This window comes from Rhineura floridana, chromosome 1, assembly GCF_030035675.1.
Source record: "Rhineura floridana isolate rRhiFlo1 chromosome 1, rRhiFlo1.hap2, whole genome shotgun sequence".
NCBI classification, from domain to species: Eukaryota; Metazoa; Chordata; class Lepidosauria; order Squamata; family Rhineuridae; genus Rhineura; species Rhineura floridana.
This window is the reverse complement of record NC_084480.1, coordinates 961965-978999: the sequence shown is the minus strand read 5'-3', so window position 1 is coordinate 978999 and position 17035 is coordinate 961965. Positions and strand designations below refer to the sequence as shown.

The 17035-nt window shown below is 47.6% G+C and overlaps 1 protein-coding gene across 1 annotated transcript; it reads right to left on the bottom strand.

The window, feature by feature from the left end:
* Positions 1–721: 721 nt before the first annotated feature.
* On the bottom strand, positions 722–10414 carry LOC133377910 (B-cell differentiation antigen CD72-like). The gene is made up of 7 exons (XM_061612711.1): positions 9973–10414; positions 9787–9888; positions 6915–7004; positions 6300–6605; positions 5425–5576; positions 3698–3789; positions 722–2509 (listed from the first exon to the last, which is right to left on the bottom strand). The coding sequence occupies exons 1-7, from the start codon at positions 10391–10393 to the stop codon at positions 2374–2376; spliced, it is 1299 nt and encodes a 432-aa protein (XP_061468695.1). The 5' UTR covers positions 10394–10414; the 3' UTR covers positions 722–2373.
* Positions 10415–17035: the final 6621 nt, after the last annotated feature.

Here is a 17035-nt window from a genome sequence, read left to right as displayed (position 1 = left end):
GAGGCCGGCTTGGTTTTTGCTCTGGAGCCAGAAGAGTCCATGACTGTGGGTCTGGCCACTGGACCTTTGTTGCCCCCGCAGGGACTTGCCCTTCGCTGGGGTCACAGGCTGCCTGTCAGCCTGTGCTCTGCTGGTGCTGTGATGGTGGAGGTGCTCTCTGGTTCCCCCATGTTATGCATTTTACTTCCCACCAGCCTCGCATGCAATTGTTGGAGACCCCCGAGATGGGCTTGGCCTGTGTCTTCCTGACTGACGGACTGGCGATCTGTTGGGCAGTCTGTGAGCACAGCGGGCCACTTGTTCAGCGCTGGGGCTGGTTCCAGGGATTAGAGAGTGTGGCTTAACATTTTACTTTTGCCCCTTGGGAAGGAGGAGGAGGAGGTGGCAGAGGGGATCTGCCATTCAGTGCTCAAAGTACACCCCAAGAGGACCCAGAGCATGTATCTGGAAGACACTCTGCACATGGTGGGTTCGCTGTCCCTCATGGAGCAAGATGGGCTCATAATAGTGACAGGCAGGAGAAATAATTCAATAATAAAAGAAGGGTCTGCCGTTTGAACACATGCAACTGCCTGTTTTAGTTAAACTGGGAGGGGCTAACCTGAGGTCCTCCAGATGTTGCTGTTGGACCAGAGTTCCCACTATTCCTGGCTGCTGGCCATGCCGGCTTGTGCTGATGGCCGTTGTAGTCCAACAATGCCTGGACAAGGGGGGGCGGTGTCCCGTTCCCATCACCTCTGACGTAAATCATAATCTTGAAACTCGGAATCCTAAAGTTAGGAGGGGACCTGAGAGCAGGAAATCCAGCGCTAAGGGCCACAGCCTCTGCTTAAAGGCCTCTAATGAAGGAGAGCCCGCTACCTAGATGGGCGTGGGGGCTTTTTTCCTTTCCTGTTTTGCTAGCCCTTGCAGGGAACTAAGTTTCCTCTGAATGGCTGCCAGCAGTTTTATCTCTTTGAAATCAGGCAGGGTTTCAGTCACTGGAGGAGCAGCTTTCTTCACTCGGGGAGGTCCTATCGTGGAATAGGAGAGCTGCTTCTCAGCATGGAGGTTCAGTCCCTGATGGCTTGGGTTGCCCAATTTGGGTGCAGAACAGGTGGCGGCGTTGGGAGAGGTCTGGAGCTACAAGGAAAACCGCCGCGGGAGCTGCCGAGTTCGCTCTGCTCTTCCCCCTCCCCCTCCTTCTTTCTTCACCTGAGGGGGGGCACCCTGAAGCCCTCTCCTGCTTTTAGGATCAACTTGGGCGCATGAGAAACGTGGATATCAAAAGCAGGAGTGATGTTGGGGGGTTCATGCAAACACACCCAGACATTGCCTGCCTGGTGAGGGAGAGGGTGGTTGGGAAGCTGCCTTTATTTATTTTTGATTGCGTTTCTAGCCCACCTTTTCTCCAAGGAGCTCAAGGTGGTGTATGTGGCTATCCTCACAACAATCCTGTGAGGTAGGTTAGGCTGAGAAACAGTGACTGACCCAAGGTCACCCAGTGAGCTTTATGGCTGAATGGGAACTTGAACCTTGGCCATCTCCCAGGTACTGGGAGCTCTGGACACGGCGCTTTAAGAAGGATGCAGACAAACTGGAACAAGTTCAGAGCAGGGCACTAAAGATGATCAGGGGACTGGAAACAAAGCCCTATGAGGAGAGACTGAAAGAACTGGGCATGTTTAGCCTGGAGAAGACTGAGGGGAGATATGAGAGCACTCTTCAAGTACATGAAAGGTTGTCACATAGAGGAGGGACAGGATCTGTTCTCGATCATCCCAGAGAACAGGACACGGAATAGTGGGCTCAAGTTGCAGGAAGCCAGATTTCAGCTGAACATCAGGAAAAACCTAAGAGAGCCATACGCCAATGGAACCAATTACCTAGAGAGATAGTGGGCTCTCCGACACTGGAGGCATTCAAGGGGCAGCTGGACAGCCATCTGTCGGGAATGCTTTAAGCTGGATTCCTGCACTGAGCAGGGGGTTGGACCTGATGGCCTTATAGGCCCCTTCCAACTCTACTATTCTATGATTCTATGAAGATTGGGGGTGGCAGACAATTCTGAGTCCTAGTCCAACACTAACCACTTCACCACACTGTCTTTCACTGGATATAGGGCTGTGGCCTAGGTTTTGATGTTTTCACAAATACTTAAAAGTGGAAAGCTCTAACTGTTCTTTATCATTCAGTAGTATCAAAAGCCGAAAATATTGCTTGCTCTAAATAAAAAACAAAAGAGACAGTTGTTTTTACCATTGGCTGCACAAATCGACACAATTGATCCCGCAACAGCTTACAGTGTGGGGGGACTGGATTGCTGAACGAAGCCGTGCCTGATCCTTCCAAGAAGGTCTTGTGGGGTTTGGCGGCTTTGCACTTACTTTGGGCCTATTGACCAGGCTGTGCTGGGCTGGCTGCCTTCTCACAGATATATCTGTACTTTGTAGAGCATCCGCTGTGTTTCAGGATCCCATCCTTTATCTTTACACAGGTGCTGCTGTAATAATTGGGAAGTTTCTCAGTTCTGGAAATAAAAGAAAACTCATAACAGAAGCAAATTCCAAAGAGGGTGCTGCGTTGGTCTGTTGCAGCAAAATCAATGAAGGAGGATTCCAACCTGGTCAACCCTTTTTATTGGGGAGGGGGGCACATTCTGGCAGTGGACAGGGCCAGGGGCAAATGCTGGTGGTAGTGCCAAAAAGGGGAAATGGCAGGCTGTAAAAACTTAAGGTAGAGCTGCGGAAAGTGGTGAGGTAGGTTGAAATGATTGACAGGTGCTGTTAAATGACATCACATGATTGGGTGGGTGGCATTTGCTAGAAATGGCCTCACAGGGCATTTGCAAAGGGAGGGGGCTGGCAGGCTCAGTTAGGGCTATGGGCTGGAAGATCCCAACCCCTGTGGCACCTTTAAAGACTAATATTTTGTGGTATAAATGCAGCAACAATTCAAAACCTGCCACTGGGCTGGCATGGGGTTGTCTCTGTTTACTTGGCATCCCCTTGCAGTAAATGAGGCTCACAGGCGTGGAGGCCATGAGTCTGGGTGGCTTGCACTCATCACTTGGGGGAGGGGGCTGAGGAATAAACAGGCTTCTTGAAGAGGAATATTGGCAATGTGCCTTTGCAAAGAGTGCTAGGCCAGAACTGATGGGACAAAGCTGGTTTACCTTAAAAATTCTGATTAAAGCTTGGTAGGGCCACCAGGAGCCGGAGACCACCAGCCCTGGCTTGTGGACTGGTACTCTGCCATCTCTGCCCTCTGCTATTTGGGCAGCCTGAAAGTGAGCCAAGCCAGCTTCTCTGCACAATATCTGCATGTAGAAGATGCGGAGTGGCTGGCGTGAGAGGATTCTGTTGTGTGCGCATGAGAAATTTTGCCCTATGCTGCTTTGGGAGGAAGGGCGGGATATAAATTTAATAAATGAATACAACAAATGTCCTGTTATTCCCCAAGCCAGAAGGACCATGTAGGAGGGATTATCCCTCAGGGGCGGAGCTCTCGTTTCACCTATGAGACCCCAGAGATTGTGGGCAATCAGAGGAGACCATATGGCCTTAGATGGGCCAGCTGGACTGACTTGGCATAACCAGACATACCCTTTGTATCATTAAACAGGCACAAGACAAGGCTACACGTTCTACTAGTGCCCTGTGCTTGTCTTCCCATCGAACCAGATGGGCTGCAACTGGATTGTCTCTCTTGCACTTACCCTTCATAGCGTGACCCGTCAACCCAAAACCAAGGGACCTGCTGCCAGGACTTACGAAGTCCAATCCAGTATTCGTCTGCTTGCAGATAGCTCTAGGGCAAAAAGAAGGGTTTGGTGTAGGTAACAATCAGTTTGGAAAAAATTTTGCAGGAGGTTTACGGCATAAGAAAAGGCTTCTGGATCAGGCCAAAGGGGGCCCATCTAGTCCAGACTCCTCACTGTGGCCAACCAGATATCCCAAAGGGAAGCCTGCAAGCAGGACCTGAGCTCAGCAGTACTCACTGATCTCTCGCAAAGCACCCCTAAAAAAACAGCTTTTGCTGCGGTAGCCTGCACCTGAGAAGGAAGCTCTGTTTTGGCTTGAAGAGGCAAAACGAGAACTTCCATTACAGGAAGTTGGGAAGACCACATTCCACATTCCGGCATGTGGAGTTGCAACATCTCCAGGCAAGTCCATTGATGGTCTCCTTTACTGTAAATCTCTGCCATCCTCCAACTTATGGCTTGTAAATTTAAAGTGAGGCAAGAACATCAGCCTGGAAGTGTTAAGCCAAGATATGATCACGCGGAAGGTCACGCCTCCTTCCCCTTCCCTCCTCACAATGACTAATCAAGCAGTAGTTTCAAGGTGCTTAAAGGGCCCAAAAGGTATATTAATCGCTTTTCTCCTACTCACCTGGGAAGCAGAACGAAAATGCAGTTTTAGAAGCCATTTCTCAAACATTTTAGACAAACCCTTACTGGCACCATTTAAAACTTTTAACACCCATTCACTGCCAGGAAAACAGGTTTGACAGCCCTTGGGGTGCCCAATTCTAGAGTGCGTCCAGGTCTCAACAGCAAAAGATTCCTTAAAATGTGTGTCAGGTTTGCATGTGAGAATTGCAGGCTGACATGCAAATGGCACACTCACTCACTCATTTATTATTTGATTTATATCCCGTCCTTCCTCCCAGCAGGAGCCCAGGGTGGCAAACAAAAGCACTAAAAACATTTGAAAACATCATAAAAACAGACTTTAAAATATATTAAAGCAAAACATCTTTAAAAACATTTTTAAAGCTTTAAAAACATGTTTTTAAAAAGGTTTAAAAACATTTTTTTAAAAAAAGGTTTAAAAACATTAAAAAGCAATTCTAGCACAGATGCAAACTGGGATAAGGTCTTGGGATGAGGCTTGTTGAAAGAGGAAGGTCTTCAGTAGGTGCCGAAAAGATCACAGAGATGGCGCCTGTCTAATATTTAAGGGGAGGGAATTCCAAAGGGTCGGTGCCACTACACTGAAGGTCTGTTTCCTATGTTGTGCAGAACGGACCTCCTGATAAGATTGTACCTGCAGGGGCCCCTCACCTATTCTGCCGGTTCCTGTGCGTTTCCACCTCTCTCTTCTGAAAATGGGGGCACACAATGCTAGTCAAACTCCACACCTTTTTAATGTAAAACCTGGTGGGATCAGGTTGAGTGAGTTGTTTTAAAAAATCTAGCTTCAAAGAGATTTTGCAACTGATGGGCAGATCAACCTATTCGCCCTCCAGGTGTGGCCAATGGAAACGCTTTGCTGTAAACTGGTGTGCTCACAGCCAGAGAAGGGCGAGTGCCTAGTTTTTGTCTCCCTCTCTGCTGTCTGTGCTGGTAGAAAACTAGATTTCCCTCCCTCTTTCTGGCTAACAAATCTTGACAATGGAGTCCCCCCACCCCGTCTCAACCATTTTCCAGCTGCCGCCTACCCATAGTGTAGCCGCATCCCAGGGCTCTTTTGAGATGAGCAGCTGGGATGATTTTCTTTCACAGTCTTCCTTGCTTTCCTGCCATGTCTTCTCTGCTTCTGCAATCCACATGCATTTCCACCTGAAGAGCTTCCATCCAGAAGGGCAGCAGCCTGGTGAGACAGCCAGAAGGGCAGGAAAGAGAATTTCAGTTGTCTGCTCTAGAGCTGCTGCCACCACGGTTATTTTTCGTTCCCTCTGGCTGAGGGCCAGGGTAATCCTTGCCCTGAATGCCACATTTACTCCCAGCCTTAGTTGCAAGAGTCTCTGGATCAGCAGGAACTTGTCAAGAGCTTGTCCAGAGGCAAGAAGCTTCAGGAGAGGATCTGTGTTAGAGCCAGGCGTGCTCTGCCCAGGCCAATGCAATGGCTCACCACCTCCGGGCAGCGCCTCCCTTCCTCCCTGCATAGGAAAGGACTGTCAGTCACACCGATGTAGGCCCAGTTTACAAAGGAGCACAGACCTTATTTCTGAGTGGGGGCTGGGAGTTTTGGCCAGAACAGGGTGAAGGTCCTCCTCCCCTTTGAGGATCCTTCTCCTAACATGTCATTGGAAGGGCTGGCCTGGGCTTGGGTCTGCCAATGATGTGGAATAATAGATGAATGCTGTGTGTTGTACCCAGACCGCCCTAGTTGGTATAAATGTCGTAAAGGGAAATCTTGGTTAAAGAAAAACCTGATGGAAGATGGCAGAGTAAGATTTATGCCACATTTTGACCACTTCCCAGAAGGCGGCCCTTGTAGGGTGGCCTAAGTCCGTCCTGTCAGTTCAGAGGCAGGAAACAACCATGAAGGGGGGGGGAGACTCTGCCAGCCTCCCGAGGGCCAGGAACGTACCCATCTGCTGGCAAGATCTGGCCTGCTCCAGCTCCCTCTCCGCCTCCTCTTTCTCCTGCTTCATGCCAGCCAGGCTGCTGTTGCCTCGCCTCACTTCTTCTTCCAGTCGCTGCTGAGTTCTGTTCCCAGCCCTCCAGCTCTCCTCCAGGGCCACACGGGTGGTGCTGAGTTCTCTTTCCGCCTCCTGCAGCCGCTGCTGCGAACGGGCCAAGCTCTGCTCTGTGGCCTTGGTGCTCTGTGCCAAGAGGCTGCTCTGTGCTGCATGGCCTTGGGATTCCTGGCGGAGCTGCTGGGAGACCTGCCCATCTGCAGAGGGCAACGTGGAGATAGGAAGAGGCATTGGGGGGGGAGCAGCCAGGCTTTGCACCCAATAGGACCCATCAAAGATCCTTTGGCATGTCAGACATAAAAAATAACCCAGGCAGCTGGTCTCCAACACTTGGCCTCATGAATTATGTTATGCAAATGCACCTTCTGTGTCCTGAGCCCCAGGTACAAGGGCAACTTATCAATCAACATAAATGCACGCAGCACCCAGGCGGCAATACCACCCATCCCCAATTATCAACTGTCCCTAGGGGTGATGGGTTTGGGCAGGGGGCACCCGCTACTCACATCGGGCCCCGAGTCCTATGGTGGTGGCTAGAAGGAAGAGGCAGGTGCCCAGCACCGGCAGGGCTGCAAACCAGGTCCGACGCACTGACTCTGGAAGAAAAACCCACTGGGGTTAGTTTGGGGTTCTTATGGGATAGTTTCAGCCCCCAAAGCTGCCTGATTGTAGTTGGGAAATCGCCACTCTGACCTGGACCAAGACAGAGCAACAGAGACAAGACAGGCCTCTCATGTCATAACCCTGTAGTGCCCCAGTGGGAGCCACGCGGTGTGTTCATGTCTGTGTGTCTGTGCGTTGTGTGGGGGAGGAGGAGGCAGCAGAGGTGTGATCCATCCCTGTCGTGCCCTACACTGCGCAGAGCCTTTCTGAAAACAGTCCTCCTGTGTGAAGTTTAATTAACGTCCTGGAGTTTTGACTTGGCCAGTTACTGTCTCTAATAGATCTGGAAGTGGGAAGGGCATTGCTCGGGGCAGAGCATCTGCCTTGCACGCGGAGGGTCCCAGGTCCAGTCCCCACAGGCATCTCCAGGTAGAGCGGGAAGGACCCCTGCCTGACACCCCAGACAGCTGCTGTCAGGCAGGGATGAGCAGAGGACACTGAGCTGTTGGGCCCGTGGCCTGACTTAGTCCCTGTGTCCTAAAATGCTGTGGTTCTAGCTGGTACGGAAGGTGTTCCGAATCTCGATCCCTCCCTTATTCAACCCAATTAGAAAAGTGGGTAATCTCAGAAGATGGCTTTTCCCCTAGGAGGCCCCAGAAGGGAGCAGTCTTGCCTCTGCCCTCAGTGGGAACTCTGCCCTTTCCCTCCGTCTCCTTGGCTTTCTTGATGTTGCACGGGAAGGAGAGACGCAAGGTGACTTTGGAACGTAAGAAGCACCTTCTGGGTCTTGTCCAGTAACCTGTTCTCACAGTGGCCAACCAGCTGCCCGTTGGACTTTGTAAGGCAGAATTACTGTTAGAAGCAGGGGTTGGACTGGATGGCCTTATAGGCCCCTTCCAACTCTACTATTTATGATTCTAAGGGTGAAAGATAAAGTCAAGCAAGGCCCCTTGCAGGGTGGATGGAAGGTGATGTTGTGAATAGATACAGAGAATGAATGATGAGGACAAGGTGGGGGGTGGGCAATGAGAAGTTCCGTCTGGGGCATGTTGAGCTGGAGACAGTGGTTAGACACCTGGCACAACATTCATACTGGCTTACCGTACAGGATCATTGTAAGCATTGCTCTGAATGCTGAAAGCCTCATAAATGTGGAGTGTTGCTGTGTGGCTTATATATTATTTTTAAAACATACAGAAGTAGCTTGAGAGATTGCTGTTTTTAACAATGTTACCTGCCATAAGTCCAGAGGACAAGGCAGAGCAGGAATCAATTTAGATCAGTAGTCTTTTGATCATCTTGAATTTGCAAAAGTTTTCGGGACAAATGGAGAATATTTTTTATCTATGCCCTTTTCTTCCTTCTGCAAAACACCAGAGTTGCTTGTGCATGATGGAAATTCCTGCTTAAATAGGGAAATGAAACGCAGGCTCTACATTTTAACTTCTGTGGTTGCAAGACTTGCTGTTCTGCTAAGCAAAGTGACCTCTTTTGAAAGAGAAACTGGGTTTGGGGCCGCTCCAGGCAATCTGTTTATTGAGCATTCATCCTGATTTGCTTGCACAAAGCTTGTGTGGAGGTTAGAATCATAGAATCCTAGAGTTGGAAGGGGCCTTGTAGGCCATTGAGTCCAAACCCCTGCTCACAGCAGGAAATCCACAGCTAGAGCATCTCCCGCAGATTATACCTGGTCTTTAGTGAGCATTCCTCCTGATTTGTTTGTGAGGAAGTTATATGACAATGGGCATCTGCCCTGCATTCATCCCGATTTGCTTGCACAGTGGTTAGTCATTTGTTCATCCCACATTTTTCAATCCATTTCCTCATCACTTTCCAAGCGCAAAAAATCTGATCTTTTTAAAAGTAGAGTTATTGCATAGCCCTATAATCTGCTCAAACCTAAATTTCCCAGTACGCGGTTGAATCCCTCCCGTAAAATAGTGGCAGTTTGGAGTCACCCCCTTGATTGTTTGTTTATTAAAATATTTCTTTACCTCTTTTCATTCATAAAGCAGAGCACATAATAAAAACAATACCCCATCCGTATCAGTGAAAACATCCCATTCTTGATAGGGAGCCTCGATCCTACCTTGCCTTTCACCTGTGGCAAGGGAGGGGCAGCCCACCTGGCCGCAAGGTGGATCCCAAGATGGCAGGGACCCCCTGCGCAGCAACACACTGAGGCCCCTCTCTCCAGACATAGCCATGTGGAGGAAAAGTGGGGTCCCCATTTTTAAAACTGTCGAGGTGGCACCTGCCAGTCTTTAATCTGTGAAGGCCAATAATTTCCCCTCTTGGGATGTGTGGCTGTACTCAGTAGGAGAAGCCCACAAGGCCTTAGCTGGAGTTCCAGTATGAGAAAAGGTGAGCAAATGGTTGAACGTGGAGAGGAGTCCCAGAGATGTTAACTGACGGATAATTGAGGGCAACCTCAACAGCTGAATGGCATCCATATTAGGGAAGCTGGGAAGCTAATACTGAGCCAGACCATTGGTCCATCTAGCTTAGTACTGTCTACACTGACTGGCAGCAATGGCTCTCCAAGGTTTCAGAATATCTCCCAGCCCTACCTGGAGATGCTGCCATTGGGGATGGAACCAGAGGCCTTCTGCATGCAAGACAGATGCTCGCCACGGAGCTTCAATTGGCCTTCCCCCCCCCCAAGGACAGGAGCCTTCTATTTGGCTGAGAGTGATGAAGCCGCTTCGGGGGTTTGTTTTTCCCTTCCTCCTCCACTGGAGCATCTGCCTCGTTGGGACGGAACCGGACACTCACCTCTTGTGTCCTCTGGTCTGCTGGCCGTCGGCGTCTTCTCCTCCTCTAACCAGGTCCTGGACACTTGGAGGTTCTCATAGGTAAGCTGCCCCTCATCTGGCACTGGAAGAGAAGGTGGAGTGAGGCACGGATGGTGACCTAGAGGGGAACCCTGGTGAGGGGCCTGGGCAGGTGGGTGGGCTGTACCTTCCTGCTGGCTCTCCTCTGCAGGGCCCTTCACAAATCTCAGGTCAGCGTAAGTCACACCTTGAGACATCCTGGTGTTGGGAGAGCCAGCTGTGCCCTCGAAGTACGCCAGGGCAGTGGAAGATAAAGCACCTGGCTTGCTGGCACCTCGTGTGCTCTCTGCAGAGAAGGTGGAGCTGTGTGGCTGTGGGCAGTAGCAGAAGGGAGAAGCAAAGCATAAAACCAGGAGTCCCTGCTGCACCCACTCTGTCACTTGGGGTCTGCAAGGGAAAGCCCTCCTCAGCTCCTCAGAGGGCAGACAGCGCATGCAGCGTGCATCCTTGCAGAGCAAAGCATTGCCAGTGTGCTCAGCGAGGGAGGGGCCACCACTCAGTGGTTTTAAACATATGCTTCCTGTGCCTAAATGGGCCCCCAGATGCATTTCCTTCTGCCTCTGAAGGCTCACCACCGGGCGGGAAAGACCCGAGAGGGTCCTGCTGCTTGGAGGGAAGGAGGGGGAGGCGGTGTGTGTGGGATGGTGGCATCCCTCCCATTCTCTCTGCCCCTCCCTCCGCCTCTGGCTTCCACCCCTACTGAGCTCTGGCTTCCCTAGGAGAATTCTAGAATGGGGAAAGGCCTGCGTTTGTTGCTGCTTCCAGTTCCTTTGCATCTCCCCTTATCTGTGCTTTCAGCGTACACATCAATGCAACACTGCAAAAAAAGAAACACCTTGATGTGATCCTAGGTATGATTTCATCAAGGTGTTTCTGGTACAGTGTTTATTGTGTACCCTGGGAAAACACCACACCAAAAAATCTTGATGTTAGCAGACGTGCCATCACGTCAACAGTTTGAAAACACATGTACATGGCAAAACAGAAGATGAATACAATGTGCACATTTGCATTAGTGGGGGGGGAGGTGTGGGACAGAAATGAAATGAAGGAACTGAAAGCTAAATGACAACTGCCTGTGCCTGGTGCTCTGTTCAAAATGTGAGGGTAAGTGAAGGTCTTCTCTTAGTGAAATCCCACATTGTATTGCTATAAGCTTCTTTTCATGGGGCTGTATCAACCTAAATTCTACTCAGAGAGGGCCCATTGCAATTAATGTTCCTCAATTAATCATGTCCATTGATTTCAATGGGTCTGCTCTGAGTATGACTAACATGGGATACAACCCCATAGGCCATAGATGACATTATTGGGGAAATGTTTCTGGGAACGAAGCAGATCCCAGAAACAGCCGGAAAGATCAGGGCAAACAAAAATGTCCAAATCTACTATCAGTTTTCCATATCTAAACAACCAAGTATGGGCATGTGGTGAGTCACACTGATTAAACATTTGCCTTTGCAAGATACTGAAGCAACCCATTCTTCCATATTTTCTTCATATCTCTATTAAAATTGTTCCTGATAAATTATTTCCATAACTTATTTTATTATTAGATTTATATTCCGTCCTTCCTCCCAGTAGGAGCCCATCTTAACTTGACATCTCTTTACTTATGTGAGACCTTCTTTACAGTTAATATCTTGAGTTAAAATATAGGCAGATCGCCTCAGAAGAATAGTTTTGTATATTTATGGAGCTCAGGAGATTGTGAACATTTGTCATTATGCATTATTTTGAAATATATCAAACGGAGAAGAAAATTAATTGAAGCATCACTGAATGATTTTGCCAGTCAGTTCAGATGATTTGCAATGCAATCTTACATATGTCTGCTTAGTAGACTTTTCCCCAGGTAAGTGAATCCAGACTTAGCGAACGAAATTGAACTTACTTCTGTATATAAAGATGCATAGGATTACACTTCTAGTTAAAATAATTTGTTTTCTGTCTAATTTAGAGCATTCCCTTCTGGATCTGATCTGCTAGCTTAGGCTGGACCCACCGCAGTGCGATGTCCCCTGATCTAAGAGATGGTGACAAAGTAGGTTTGAAGCAAAGAAGGAATGGAGCTGATGGGCTAGAAAACTACAAATGGAATTAATTGTCCAGACACATTGCTGTTCCCTCTACAACAGTGCAGAGATACTTTTCTGTCCCCCTGGATAAAACTCTAATTCACACGTGGCTCAGCCCCCACTTTGGCTCTGGTGACTTCCATTGCTCTGGTCTTTTGCTGCATGCCTCAGGCATCTCACTCACCTCCATCCAGAATTTTGTGTTAGAATTGCGGCTTGCCTGTCAGGGCAATGCCACTGCGTATAACAGGAATGAATAGAGACAGTACACAAGAAGTGGTGAAGATGAATCTTTTACTGATTCAATAGTCGTATGCAGATACACAGATACACGAGCTTCTCTCTCCTTCACATACATCAAATGCACCCCCCACACCCTGAGCTGTTTCCATGGTAGTTTTATAGCCTTGGCAGCTTTCCTGCCCAGCCACCTGCAGCCTTCGGTCTGCTCTCTGTCCTTGAGCTCCAGAGTGTGCGTTTTAACCCTGTCCATGTCTTTTTGGAACACATCACAGCACTCAACAAGCCCCCACCTTCCAAATAGACATGGCTCTTTATACATTTTACATTTTACAATTACAGTTATTTACAGTTTTACAGTTTACATTTCTCTGTTTCTTGTTACTTTATTGTTACATTTCATACATTGTTAATCTTTTACTATACACATGCCCATTTTGTTTATTAACTTCAGACAACACATCAGTCAGCTTCTGGTTTGAAACATGTTAGATACAGAGTTTCCTCATTTGTTTTACTTTCTGGCACCTCTGTAAACCCTGTATACCCATGCATTTCATCATGTTTCCATATGATATCTATCTGGAACCTATCAGGCGGTTTCCCCAGATTAGATCTCTCAGATCTCCTTAAAACAACTTCTGGCTTGGGGCTGATATGTGTTTCTGTCTCATCAGGCTCATGTTCCTCCTCTTCTTCTTTCACTGTTTGCCCCCCTTGTTCAGAGCCATTGTGTGTGTGTGTTAGATCAACTGATACTGACTTATCCCAGTCCTCCTCTATAGCTTTTACACTCTGGCTGAATATCACCCTTTTCTCCTGTGGAAGCCAAACATGGTAATATACATTCTGGAATCCCATTATTATTCCTTTTTGGGCTCTGGGAGCTAATTTCCCTCTACGCTTTCCCTTGGGAATGTGAACCCAGCATTTTGCACCGAACTTGAGAATGTGCTGGAGTTTTGGTTTCTTCCCATATAGTTTTCCGTAGGGTGTCATGTTTATAGCACTGTGGAACAACCTGTTCTGAATATGAGTCGCATATAAAATACATTCACTCCAGTATGCATTACGCAGATTAGCATCTCTAATCATGGCTCTCGTGGCATCTTGCAAGGACCTGTTTTTTCTCTCCGCCAGACCGTTCTGATGTGGGGAAAATGGTGCAGTGAGCGCATGTTTAATGCCTTTCTTTTCCAGATACTGTGCCAAGGACTGACTGGTAAACTCCCCCCCCTCGGTCTGATCTCATTTGCTGTATGCACATGCCATGTTGTACTTTCACCTTTTGTATGAACATCTTTAGTTTCCCTTCCGCTTCATTCTTGGAACGTAACAGATATACTGTACTATATCTTGAGAAATCATCTACTATCACCAAGAAATAGCGGGCTCCACCTTGTGACCCCTGAAAAGGTCCTGCCACGTCTACATGTATTGTTTGGTATGGCTTATTCGTGTGACTTTCAGCTTCCTTGTGTTTGGGAGCTGTGGTTGCTTTTGTCTGCTTACATATTTCACAATCGATATAAGCATCACATGGTTTTAATGTAACATCACTACTCAAAGCGGGCATTTTCTTAATCATTTCATGATTTGTGTGCCCTAATCTTTTATGCCAGGAGTGTATGCAGTTATCATGTGGCCTTTGGTTAGAAAACATCATTACGTTTTCTTTGTCATTAGGGTTCAATTTCACATAATACATGGAATCCCTGAGAAACCCTCTCACGCATACTTTTTCTCCTGCTTTCACCTCACATGTTCTGTTTCTAAATGTAACTGTGAACCCCATTGCACACAATTTGGATACAGACAATATGTTGCATTGAATGTCTGGCACGTACAAAACATCAGTAATTGTTGTATTTAAAGCACTTAAAGTCACAGTACCCTTAGCTCGTACCTGTTTTCGTGTCCCATCAGCCAGCACCACGTGCGAAGTCACTGGAACCATAGTCCTGAACATAGATTTGTCATTGATTAGGTTGTGTGTAGCCCCTGAATCAAAATCCAGGTACCTTTAATTTTACAGTCTCTGTCTCTGTTTTCAGCTTCAGCTTTCACTAGCTGCACTTGTGACGTATTCCTTTTCTGCCTTCTCTGCCGCAATTCACAGTCTCTTTGAAGATGAGTTAATGACCCACAACGATAGCATGCCTTTGTTCCAAACGACCTGCCAAACAACCTGCCATTAATCTCAGTCTTTTCATTTTTTCCTTCCGACTTTCTTTCCTTCTCCTGTTCAGTAGCCTCCTGACATCTCTCCCACTGCTGTATCAATTTGCCTGTCACGTAAGGGAGTGATAAATCCTCTTCAGGGAGCGCTTCGAGTGAACTAATAAGATTGTCCCATGATGAATTTAATGTTGCCAGGATTATATAAATTTTCTGTGTGTCCGGATACGTTACATCCCTTTCCTGCAACTCAGCAAATAGCTTTGAAATTTTAAACAAATGTTCAGACATTGTGACGTTATCCTTGTACTTGTGCTGGTACAATCTTCTGGCTAAACTTATTCTGCTGCTCACTGTTTTCCGAATATGGACCTCATTCAGAGCTTGCCAGGTTAATTTAGCTGTTCCTTTATCCTGCATGTATAGCAATTGAGAGTCACTTACTGCCAGGATAATATACGATCTCGCACGTTCATCCAGCCTCACCCACCGTGCTGGCGGTGGATCCGATGGGGGGTCTTCTTGTACGACGTTCCACAAGTCTTCCTTTGTGAGAAATGCCTGCATTCTCAGCCTCCAATTCAAGTAATTAGTTTCGTTCAGACGCTCCAGTGGCATCCCTTGTGAAAGTGAAACTGCCATTTTTCACAGGCACAGTTTCCTTGTGTCACTTTGGAAAAATGAAACCTCTTTTGACAGCTGTACCGTATCTGATTTCTTTACACTCCAGGCCTCTTTTACTGGACGTCCTGCGTAGGCTTCCACTGGTTCCTGTCACCGTCCGTGCTGCCGTCGTTAGTCGGCTCAGCTCTGCTGCCTTTCTTTCTTCACTGCACTCTGCTTATGCTCTATTCCTTTCCTGTTCCTGGGCCCATAACCCTTTTGTTGGAATTGCGGCTTGCCTGTCAGGGCAATGCCACTGCGTATAACAGGAATGAATAGAGACAGTACACAAGAAGTGGTGAAGATGAATCTTTTACTGATTCAATAGTCGTATGCAGATACACAGATACATGAGCTTCTCTCTCCTTCACATACATCAAATGCACCCCCCACACCCTGAGCTGTTTCCATGGTAGTTTTATAGCCTTGGCAGCTTTCCTGCCCAGCCACCTGCAGCCTTCGGTCTGCTCTCTGTCCTTGAGCTCCAGAGTGTGCATTTTAACCCTGTCCATGTCTTTTTGGAACACATCACAGCACTCAACATTTTGCTCCCTAAATTATTCACTCTCCTCCTGGTCACATACTCTTGAAACACCCTCGTTAAATCCCCACACTCACTGTTGTACTGTGAAATGAAGCATTGCCCAGTGTCCAGAACAGCCCAGGACCAGTTCTGTTCGATAGGTAAATGATAGGCTCAGACAGTTGAAAGTTTAAGAGTCTTTACTAAGCAAAAGACATTTCTCTACAAGTGTTTCCAGCTCCATCAGACTTCTCCACAACCCCCACACAGTACTTTCGGTTTACCCAGAACTATATACATCTTGGTGCCCTTGTTAGCCACAGCTGCGGTCTTTGGCCTTGGCACTGCTCAGTTGCTGGCTTAACCCCATAAGTACGTGTTCCTAACTGTCTTTGTGGAAACTAATACAGCATCATGCTCTTGGGTGTTCAACATCCCCCACCTCCAGAAAGACAGTTACATTTCCATTTTCCATCACAATTATATCACATAACTTTTCATCCAGTGCAATTACAGTGCTTCTTTACATTCACATCTTCATCAGTACAGTTCCAGGTCTCTTTATTTGCATACATATTAGGTTTCAAGCATGTCAAGTACAATGTATCCATATCTCTTTCTGTGTCCGTGCATCCTTCTTGGCCTGTGACAGCGCTCACTCTAAAGCGATCAGGAGGATTTCCTAAGTTAGCCCTTTCAGAGCGCCTTAATGGTGTTTTGGACTCATCTTCCCCTGTGCTACCATTATTTGCACTAGTACCAGGCTGTTCATCTTCTTCTTTAACCTCTTGTTTAGTGGGTACATTTTGTGAACCATTCAACATGACATTTTCGTTTTGTTCCCACTCCTGTCCTGGAACCTTTATACTTCTGCTAAGCACCACTTGCTTTTGATCTGGAAGCCACACTCTGCAATACGCGTTTTCATACCCCAGCACATTTCCCCTCTGTGCTCTTGGGGCTTGTTTTCCTTGTCTTTTGCCTTTATTTATGTGCACCCAGCACCTTGCCCCAAACTGTTTAATGTGAGCAACCCTTGGCTTCCTACCCGTCAGCTTCTCATAAGGTGACATACCCAGGGCTCTATGCATCAGCCTGTTTTGAATGTAAGCAGCATACAGGATGCATTCTCTCCAAAATGAGTTTGTTAGTTCTGAGTCACCCAGCATGGCTCTCGTGGCCTCCTGAAGCGACCTGTTTTTCCTCTCTGCGGTCCCGTTCTGAAATGGTGAAAACGGAGCAGTAAAGTTTTGCTCAATGCCTTTACTCTCCAAGTACTCCTTCAATGCCTTGCCTGTGAATTCACCCCCCTGATCAGAACGTATTCTCTTAACAGTGACTCCGTGCTGCACTTCCACCTTCTGAATGAACTGTTTCAATTTCCCCTCTGCTTCATCCTTACTTTTAAGCAGATAAACGGAGCAATACCTCGTAAAGTCATCAACTATCACCATAAAGTACTTTGCACCCCCTTTCGAACTTTGAAATGGTCCCGACAAGTCAACATG